The following is an 11,538-nucleotide window of genomic DNA, read 5'->3' as shown; positions in this document are numbered from 1 at the left end:
AGACAGTACAAGCCTGTATAAAAATTTTAATTACAAATAAGAAAAAAAAAGTAAACCAAACAATTATTATTATACCCAATACCCAACTTACTTTCCTAAGATTACAAATTTAAGTACCATCATGATTTATTTTAAAAAATCTAAAAAAAAGGACAATTACCAATCTTATTAATCTTATGAAAAGATTTGACTTGAAAACTAAAAGGAACCAATCGATGATCCAAATAGAACTACTTCAAAATTAAAATATCAGAAAAAATAATAACTTGATTAAACAAAGACAAATTTTATTCTAATGGTTTCAAAATATTTTGAAGCTTACATTTTAAAACTCAAAAAGCAGCTTGCCAAATTTGACCATATCATTCTTTGGTAATGACATGCAAATGGACACGCTCCCATGATTTATTTGCATAGGCAAAATGCGGCAGATTCCTTCTAGAGGAGTTCCTGCAGGTCCCATCGCACTTGGCCTTCCCCAACCAAAATCTGCATCATAAAAAGGCAAACACGTCCAACTATTGATAACCATATTAGGGCAGTTAAACACATCCCTGCTTCTCACAAAAGCATTCAAATCTGGTTGCAACTCCAGGAAGTCCAACCCAGATCGTAGATGTTCATCATCTATCTTGGCTATCGACTCATGAATCTTTTCAGCACTGTACCACAGAGGATTGGATACGATTTCTCCTGCATTGTCTATTGGGGTGGCCATAAAAATGGCATTGCCAAAATACCCACAGGGCAATGGTGGTTTGCACAGACGGTCTCTTCCATCTACAGGAATGTAGAGTTTGCATCTTTGGTTTTCTACTAAATCTCGTGCTGTGGTACAACATTTCCAAATATGGGCAGCCAGGCTTACGAACGTGGAGTAGGTCTTGTTAAGAGGGTTGTCCCTTGCCTTGGCTTTCAGGGCACTAACTTGCTCTTTACTAAGATTGAACCTTCCAACTCTGGCCTTCTCATCATCTTTTTCTTTAAGGAGGGTTGGAGGTGGTGCAAATTCTATGTGAGAAAAGCTAACAATGGGAGGATTTCGAGCTCGCAGTGGGCTGCGATCTAAATGAGGAAGTAAATGTACCTTCAATCCCCGAGCTACATCACACCAGCTATTCACAAAATGTAAAGAAGATGTACCATCTGATAAGATATGTTGTATCCCCGTTCCTAAAGCCACCCCTCCACATTTGAACTTGGTTACCTGTAATTCCTTTGTTATTTTAGACAGATCGAACCGAAACTTGCTTTCACATCATTTTATATCTTAATGATTCAAAGAAAAAGGAAAAAAAGAAGATCTACAGATCTATTTCCATATTCTCTTAAGAAATGTTTCCTTAGTATATCATTTTTTAAGTATAGTCTATGAGTAGAACGAACCAATGTAACAGATCCTCACAATAAGCCTTCTAAACTAAATTTACCTGAATCATAAGCAGAGGAGATTTAGTGAAGCCATTCTCGTAAGTAGCAGAGGGAACCAAAGTCGTGAGTTGTGAAGGGGAGGTGAAATCCCCAAAATCATCGATTGATGAGTCGGTCACTGCTTCCACAAACAGAGCGCCCTCGCCATTACAGTCAACAGCAATTCTACCAGAGGCGTCCGTAATCAATCTACCCGCCAGTGGATAAAAATCCACCAACACCTTAGAAAGCGCGTCTCTCAGTATTTCAGCCACATTGGAATCTCCATTGGGAGGCCTTCTGTAAATATAAGCAATCGTAGAATGGCATCTACCCATAACTAAATCAATGTTGGAAACCCACAGTTGGTGATGTGGAGTGGAATTTACGGGCTTAACAAGCACGGAATCTGTGACTGTTACATTCATTTTTCCTTAAATTTTTGTTGCCCTATCTATCACCTGCTGCTCAGAAAAATATGAAACCGTAAAGGGTCCCAAAGTATGTGTCTGTAACTACGCTTAAGTATAACGTTGCTTTTTCAGATGGGGCAACAAGCAGCAATCGTGAAGCCAACCTCAATGTTCATTTTAAGAAGTGTAATGGTGAAGTCCACCTAATATTGCTAATTCTTAAGTTTGTTTTGGCATAATTCCGGCTTAATGTAATTAAATATTGTAAAATGATGCATTCGTTGATCCTTGACCTACAATGACATTCATGCATTCTCATGCTTTCGACCTTTTTCATCCATATTTGCGCATACATTGCTAGTGCGAAAGAGTTTCCATATTTAAGCATACATACAAGTGAGGAAGAGAGTTTCGGCGCGACATTGAAACCCTAACCCTGTTTTCTGCGCTGGTATTGCCGCTAGAAAAAAGTAGCAATCAGTCTGTGATAAACTCCATATCATGCATGGCTTTGCCAGACGCGTGACTCAACGGAGGGAAGGACAGATATTTTTTAAAATTTGTCGCGGTGTGCATATTGCTGTCAGTCCCTGATTTTCAAAGTACATTTTTTTTAATCTCGGATCTGTTTGCCTACACGGTTATTTTATTTTATTTTATTTTATAAACTAGCAATTGCACCTTGGTGTGCAATGGGTACATCGAATAGGTGTGGAAGGTTAATTAGAAATACAATTGTTCTATTTTTTACATATATTGTGCAATACATGATGTCAATTTGTAAGACATCTACAAAATGATGTTGTTTGTGTGAAAAAGGGCTCAATAGAGAAGTGGTATCTTTAAAACAACTTGCATCAACTTGCATGGATCTAAACAAAACTAAAACAGACCCTATGAATTAGGAAGATAATCAATTTCCATTATTGATAGGCTTATGTTATGTTTGAAAAAAAGGGAGAGAGAGGAAGAGAGAGAGAAGGGGGTGGGGGAGACGAGAAGAGGGGGAGAGATATAGAGAGATTAGCGTGTTATGCTTGAATTCACTTTACATCTTATGTGTTTGTTGTGTTTTTATCACTGAACTACCTGAAAATACCACTGACCAACTTGAAATTGAAACTAGACAACCTGAATAATCAATTGAAACATCAAACTCAGTGGTCAAAACCTTGTTCCTGTCAAAACTCGTTTGTTGTCTGATCCTATTTCGTATGAGCCAAGACCTCAATTGCCCAGTTTGTTGTACTGCTATCTAAGATTTGTCGTATGAGCCTCTGAGAATTGTCGTACGAACCTGGAACCTTTACTGTTTATTTTGAACACTTATAACAGCATCTCGTACGAGTAACCTAGTTTGTCATATGGTCTTAGGAATCCTGTCGTACGAAAATCTGCCTTTCTAAGTCCAGAAACTTTGTTTGCATGATTTTGATATCTTTTACAGACCTCTGTCATAATTTTCTAGTCATTTCTGATACATCACAGTGAGCATATACCTGATCTTTTTCATCCTGAGCATAGCATCTTAATAGTATGCCTTGGTCATTGTGTTACATGATTTTGTCGATTATATCCTAGCCGGTTCAATCAATTTGATCTGCTTAGATCACGTCTTATACATGATAGATCGTTCCTGAAACCAAACTTGGTCTCAATCTCTTCATCCAATCATCACCTCAAACAAACATCTAGCTTCGATTTGATCTTGACATCTATATCACTTCTAGCTCTCAGTCACATCAATTGTAAATGTTTGTTCGAACTAGGAGCTCTCATAAAAATTATGACGAAAGTAAGAGGCAGTCTTTCTTATTGAAAACTAATCCATTCTTTCAAGAACAACCAATCTTTGACAAACCTTTATCTTCAGACCAACCAACCTCTGACAAACCTTCATCCTCAAGCCAACCAATTTTTGATCAACCTTTATCTTCCAATATGTCTGGGGAAAGACAAGAAAGAGAGGCTTCTAAACGTAGTGCTCGTGATAACATTAGCACTCGTGCTACTAATAGTGACGCCTCATCTAGCGATTTTGAACCTTCTGAACCTGAAGAAGATACTATAATTAAATGTCAAAAGGACAAGGATTTCAGAAAAGTGATGAAAATTATTACGGCCTGGGAAAAAGAAGAACATTTTCTAGAATTGGCTAAACAAGGAGCCAAACTTCCCACTGACTACAACATTGAAAACATTATCACTAAAGAGGAAGAGACACCACTATCGTTGGTAACCAAACAATTGCAAGTATTACAAACTGAGATCAAAGAAATGAAAGGTAAGGATAAATCTTCTGTGCAGTATTCCTTGGACACAATATGCCTATTTTCATTCGCCAAGAATCTTTACATGCCTCCATTTCCTTCAAGAACAAAAATTCCTAAATTTGACAAATATGGTGGCAACTCAGATCTTCAAGACCATGCCCAAGAGTTTTGTGCTCTATGGATGGAATTTAGGCATGAACAGACATACCTTATGCGTCTCTTCCCAAGAAGTCTAGGAGGACAAGCTATGTAGTGGTTTTCAAAACTGCCTATGGTAATTAAATCTTTTGAGGAGTTGGTCGAACTATTTCTCCAACAATACTCTTACAATATCGATCATCCAATCACTATGATTGACCTCTGTAATACAAAATGAAGAATAGGAGAGCCTTTCCTCACTTTCCTTCAACGTTGAAGAAAGATGTTCTCTAGATATTCACGACCCATTCTTGATTCTGAAAAGATGGACATCTGTGTTAACAATTTGATTCCTGAGTTACAATACAATGTTCAAATGCAAGTGCATCCTTCATTTAATAAGATGGTAGATAGTGCTCTCAAAATAGAAGATGTGTTTGTTTAGAAAGGAGAAATCTCACTTTGTAAGGAAAGGAAACACAACATGACTCTAGTTCTAAAGAGAAAAACAAATACTGGAAATATGACAAAGATAATAATAGAAATGTTGTGAACGATGGAGTAGTTGATACTGTTAAGCCAAAACCAAACCCAATAGTATTTAATCTGACTAGTGGCACACAAGGCCTTAAAGTTGTTGAAAGTGCTACGGAAAACCCTCCTAAGAAATCTAAAGAGTGGTTTAAAGATAAGCCTCGGATTTCAAAGCCTAAACGTGATTTCACTCCTTTGGGAGAATCCTATGAAACAACTCTTAAGACTCTATTGGCAAACAATCTGATCACATTGCTTGACAACTCCAAACCATATGATCCTGAAGTCAAACCCAAATGGTGGAGAGAAAATGATTACTGTGAATATCACTAAAACAAGGGTCACACAACTAATAACTGCATGAAATTCAAACATGAGATTCAAGACCTTATTGATAATGGCAAAATTGTTGTTGGGAATCATGCAACCAACGCTGATCACAAAGCTTTCAAAGATCCCTTGCCTTCTTATGAGCAAGGAGATTCCTCTAAATCCAAGGGAGGTGCCAAGATAAATTAAACCTATACCAATGATGATGATCTCATCAACATGTTTGAACCTTCTCAATCAGAGCATTGCAATGTAATCGTAGTCAAAGAAGAGCAAGGCAAATCGACAGTTGCAAACATTGTAACTCGTGCTCAAGGAGAAGTTACTCTCAAAGGAGTTGGTTCCTCATCTTTTGATCAAACGACATGATCAAATCCATCAACATCATCAAAATTGATGACATCTTCAAACAAACAACCAGCTACAATCACTGCTAAGTCTTCTCCATCTAAACAATTGGTTTCATCGTCTTCTTTTGGTTACAACATTGTTGAACAACTAAAATGAACTATTGCTCAAATCTCTATTCTTGAATGGCTTAAGATCTCTCATGCTCATAGAGAGATCCTGGAAAAAGCTTTTCTCGCTACCAACGTCCCTAAAGAATTAGATCTGGGTCGGTTTCAATCTATTATGGGTCACCTCACCTCACCTCACTACTTGTCCTTCTCTGAAGAAGATGATAATTCCTTGAATCATCCGCATAATCAACCATTACACATTGAAGCCATGATCCATAAAAACCAAGTCAAACATGTTTTGAAAGATGGAGTCGTTGGGTTGAACATTTGTACTTAAAATCTACTCATACAATTGGGATTTTCTGAGAATGTTATAGATCCAAGAAAGAAGATAACAATAAAAGCTTATGATGAAGAAGAGAGAACCTCTAAGGGTCTGGTGCTATTACCAATCAGGGTAAGACCCGTGGAAAGAGATGTTATATGTCAGGTGCTTTACCTTCCTCTATCTTACAACATTTTTTTGGGCAGACCATGGATTCATGATATGCAAGCAGTGCCATCTACATACCATCAGTGCTTGAAGTTTCCCTATAATGGAGTTAAGGTTAGTGTTCCTACTAATACCATTAAAACAATGCGTTGATACTCTTGTTCCTCACAACAGAGAAACCTCTATAGCTAAGAGTTTAGAAGCTATGATGAAGGACTTAGAAAAGAAACTGAAAATCATGGATGCCGACATGGGCAGATACAAGATAGAACCTATACTTTCACTGATGTCTCTTCCCTCATCACCTAGACAGTTTGAAAAAACATCTGAAGCTATAAAACCACAAAATTTGCCTGCAAACATCATCTATGATGGTACTTTTGTGCAATCCTCTGCTTCCTTTGCAAATGAAACAGAAGAGGTAGTTGTTCTTTGATGGACTTGAAAAGCATTGAGAGGGGGGGGGGTGAATCAATGACACCAAAAATAAAACTACTTCAAACACTAATTGGTAGATGAACTTAACAAAGCTTTTAAACACAATGCATGCAATCCAAAATGATATAACAACATCCACAAAAAGTAAATCATCCACCATAACACGTGTTTGTACGTGGAAAACCCAAATAGGTAAAAACCATGGTGAGATGGAACTCATAGGTTAACTATCTGCAGTAATAGATAACTGACCGGTTAAGGTCTACAAAGTGCTCTGCTAGGAGCGAATCTTGTTAGAGATCCCAAAGCTTGATTAGAAGCTTATACCCTATTAAAGGTAGTACCCTGTTAGGAGTAACCTCGGTGGAGGATTTTAGAATCCAAGCTAATGGATCACCCTGTTAGAGGATTTATACATTGAAGCTTGTTAGAGATTACCCGATTAGGGGATTTGATTCTACTGTAATGGCTAGAAAACAACAAGAATGGTTTGATATGTTCTGAGTAGCACAATACTTGCTTAATCAGATCTTTTTAAGCATATTCAACACTGCTATTCAACACACTCTTCATCTTAACACTTATCACTCTTCAACAAAAACTTTCACTCTTCATGCATACATCATTTTTGAAAGATTTACTGAGATGTCAATATATAGACATTCAGATTTCATGTTGGCCTAAGGAAATCATTGCACAATTTCCTAGGTGCAGTGTATCTGGACAAGTGATCATAACTCATCACAAAAATTACTGCCAAGTAGTCAATGATGGTAACACATCACGAAATGTGGTAACTCATCACAAAATTACCAAATACCGATTGGAACAATCAAATACCGGCTTGAATAAAACATATGAACCGTTGTCCTTAAATCTTCGCTTGATCTCCATCTTGATCTTCATCTTGATGCCGACTTAGTATGACCGCAGGTTGTCTCTTATGCACATATCGGTTAACATAGAGTATCAGTTAAAGATAAACCTCTTGGTATAACATCTAGCATACCGGTTGACAGAGTAAACAATTGAAGTTACATCTGTAGTAAATATAATCATATGTGTGTGTGAGAGTGTTTCATCAATGACAACAAATGATGAATACATTACAATCATCATCAAGCCAACAATCTCCCCCTTTGGCATTGATGGCAACACTTAGAAAATTTTACAGTAATACCACTAAGTGTGCATACACAACAAATTTACACATTTACTCATGCTCCCCCTTAATGTATACATTCTACAAAATTTTCAAAAACACACATACATATTTGTACTCCCCCTTTGACAACAATGCCAAATTGAAAAAGTAAAATATACATATATATATATAGAAAATTTGTATCAAAGTGTTCAGCATATACAACAATAACTTAAAAGGTCATGCATTAGCTAATCTCATAAAAATAACATTGTATCTCTACTTCATTTGTGACAAAGTATTTTCTCACAATTCCAGTATGTTCTCAGTATACTCAAATGTAGACAACAGTTGTGAATGAAATTCTTCCATTGAGTCTAGTGTGCAGGTTTCAAGCGTTGCAAGAATAGCTTCTGCATTGGAGTGGGCTCTCTAAAGTATGTCTACCTGTGATGTGAGCTGACTTTGTAGTTCTTTAAGAGATCAGAGTCTCTTTGCCTTCTCATTATTATAGATGTCTAGTCTGTTATGCAAATCATCTATAGATTTGTTAAAGGCATGTATAGAGTCCTGGAGTGGGACATATGCCTTGCATATTCTTTCCAGTTCTTGCTCTGTTTCAATTTGACTTTTTGGAATGTCAGAATAAAAGAAAGTAATATTGGAGGTAGAAGAAAGATACTTTCCTCCTGTTTCAATAGCTTTACTCAACAGATTTTTATTGTGTGATAGAGCCATTTTGGTACTATCAATATCCTTTGCTAGTTTTTCTCCATATTTCTTCTTGTGACTCTTTTCAGCATACAATTGAGCAACATCTTCTAGTGACTTGATTTGATCAGATGCGTCTGCAACTAACTAACCAAGTTTTCTAATGGGTATAGATAGATGTGCTATAGATGTTTCCGGTAGTAGACCAGATAAAATATCTATTGCAGTCTGAATTGTCTAGATGCTTCAACCCTTTGCTCTTTTAGTCTCTTCTTATGCGCTCTAGATTGCATGACATTTGCAATCTTGATCATTTCTGATGTGCTCAAATTGTTCATATTGATAGGTCCTGAGATACTTAGAGAATCATCATCATCTTCTTCAAGTTGTTTCTGCTTTGCCGATTCAAGGGATACAACCTTAATGATAACTTTCTTTGTATTCTTCTTTGTTTCCTTTTCAAAGAACTGTGTGACAATAGTTTCAGCAAGCTCCTTTTGAATAGCTTGAATGACCAGTGGAGATTGGGGTTTCTCTAGTTGTTCTATTGTCAGTGGATTGTCCACTTTTAGTTGAGTTGCTGGTTGTTCAACTATGGTAACCTATACATCAACATTTGCAGGAGACTCCATATCTGGTGCAGTGTTATCTCCAGATAGGTAAGTTGTGTCCTAAACATCATCAACAACATGAATAATGGAGTCATCCTTTTTCTTGAGAGGATAGACCTCATCAGGTTTAATAATCTCCTCTTCGTTCATTTCTGGTCTATTAACATCCTCAACAACATTATCCTCATTCATAGAGGATTGGATGAGTTCTTCCATCCTTCTGATTTCATTCTATTTGATGGGTCTCAGTTTCAACAATTGTCTTTTTCCACTGAGTAATTTCAGTCTTCTTGCTTTGAATGTAAATTGAGATTTGTATTGAGCAACTAAGGCATTAATATCATCTTTAGAAAATCTAATGGCTTCCTCCCATTTACTCAAAAGAATTGTGCCTATTGAGTAAATTGAGATTTGTATTGAGCAACTAAGGCATTTGTATTGAGATTTGTAAATTGAGATTTCTTTTTCTAATCTAATGGCTTCCTCCCATTTACTCAAAAGAATAGTGTACAAAGAATTTGAGATATCCTTTTCTAGTTCATGTGGATGTCTATTGTAATGACATGGATGAGTGATTACCTGTTGAATCACTTGTTCTTTCTCATTCTTAGTAAAGGAATCAAAATGCTCTTTTACATTGTCAAACCTATTCCTCCTTAGTGTCTTCATTGTTCTTTCAAAATGGGTTTCAGGTTTGAAGGATGTTATATCAATAGGCACAATTGCCTTTGGCACTTCCTTAACCTTTTTGGATATTCTGTCGGATGCTTTTGCCTTCTTTGGTTCTTCATCAGAATCCGTTCCCTCATACTCTGGTTGCAAAATTAATTTTTTGCCTCTCTTCTTTGTCTCCTTCTTGATATATAGTTTGGGTTCCAGTTCCTTTTTGGTTAGGACACTCCGAGTAACCCTAGTACTCTCTTTTGTTGGAGATGCTTCATTAGATTTTTTATTCTTTCCTTTTGCACTTTCAACAGGTGCAGTACTGGTTTGTACAGGTTCATCTTGGACTACCACAATGTCCAATTTTGCCTTCTTTTTGTCCTTAGGTGATGCTAATAGGGTATTAGCATAACCAACCAGTAGGTCATAGTTTACCTCATAGCTCATGTCATCCATTTCTTCCTCTCTTGGCTCAATTGCTTGCATCAGGCAAAAATCAGTGATAATAGTGAAGATTGTATCCTTTTCAAAGTTCTTTACCACTTCTTCTGGTAGTCTCATTCTCATACTCATTTTCTTTTGGAACTCATTAAAATATTTGTTCATGATAGCAGGGAAAGTATTCTTTACAGCCTTGATGTTTTTCTTAATTCGTGTCGAGACCGGTGAGTCCTTTGACCACTCAATGTCTCCAATTCTTGGTAGAAAGTTCTAAAAATAGAAGAATAATCTGACCAATAGCTGACCATACTTGAATTTCTGACTATTATCTTTTTTAACTGATTGCAAATTTTGTAATAACTATCTTCTGATGGCTTCACAGAGATCATAATTTGCATTATCAACAATAATTCTATGAGCAGTATGAATTGTTGCAGATGGAACACTATTAAGTCTATTAGAGTAAAATACTCGGTAGCCTATTACCATTGCTGCTAGTTTCACTGCAGGGTCTCTAATATTGTTGATAGAAAAGGCATGTTTATCAAAGGTAGAACTGGTTAAAGAGAATATCGTGTCTTTTGAAATTCTTCTGAGAACAGGAACTTCACCGGTTGAGAAATAACCAGTTACAGCCTGAATGGCTTCCTTAGTTATTGTGTGAGTTCTCTCTAAATACATATTCTCCCCATGAACTCGACTCAAAATGATTTTGATATGCTCATCCTCAAAATCTTCAAGAAAGTAAGTGACATTATGAAAACCCTAGCATACTTTGCTTCAATCTTTTTGTTCTTATCACAAAGTGATTTCAACTGTGTATAAATATATAGAGATCCTAAATATTCTATTTTGCAGTCAATGTAACTAGACAAATCACCTTTGATCACAACTCCACTTGGAACTTGTGACAATGCATTATATGACATAATTTGTTCTGCCTCTACAACTTCCATAGGCTTAGAAGTAATCATTAACCTTTCTACAAACTTTGAAGTTGATGCCATTCCAGATGAACAAGATTCAAAGTAGTATGTTCAAAGAAATACCTTGTTTTGTGCACGTTGCCCCATTTACTAGTTGAAATGCCCAAGTGCACACCAGTTCGACCTTCTGCAACCTTCAATTCAACTTAATTTCACAAATCGCGAAACAATTCAGCAATTAACAGCAAAAACAATCTTTCTCAGCTTAGCAAGCGCTTCAAATTTCTTTCTCAAATGTGTTAGGGTAAAAATGACAAAGTAAAAACTCACTTTTATCCTTTTTACCTACTGCATTAAATGCTTCCCTGTTTAGGGTTACAACCCCTAATTTCACCGCTCAAGGGGAAAACCAATTGATAACGTATTGACAAAAAGTTATCAAAATTTCATGTTTCAAAATTCTTTTCCCGCTCATTTTTCTCAAGGGGTCTAGAGGTATTTTAACCGTTACACTCCCCTCAACCATATTGAAAAGGCTTAAGTTACCGGTGC

General features: G+C 36.6%; 1 protein-coding gene across 1 annotated transcript; it reads right to left on the bottom strand.

Annotated features, from left to right (window-relative positions):
* Positions 1–247: 247 nt before the first annotated feature.
* Positions 248–2,269, bottom strand: LOC131037700 (shikimate O-hydroxycinnamoyltransferase). The gene is made up of 2 exons (XM_057969884.2): positions 1,431–2,269; positions 248–1,207 (listed from the first exon to the last, which is right to left on the bottom strand). Exons 1-2 carry the CDS (start codon positions 1,836–1,838, stop codon positions 326–328), a joined length of 1,290 nt encoding a protein of 429 aa, XP_057825867.2. The 5' UTR covers positions 1,839–2,269; the 3' UTR covers positions 248–325.
* Positions 2,270–11,538: the final 9,269 nt, after the last annotated feature.

This window comes from Cryptomeria japonica, chromosome 4 (assembly GCF_030272615.1).
Source record: "Cryptomeria japonica chromosome 4, Sugi_1.0, whole genome shotgun sequence".
Taxonomy (NCBI): Eukaryota; Viridiplantae; Streptophyta; class Pinopsida; order Cupressales; family Cupressaceae; genus Cryptomeria; species Cryptomeria japonica.
This window is presented reverse-complemented; position numbering and strand designations above follow the sequence as displayed.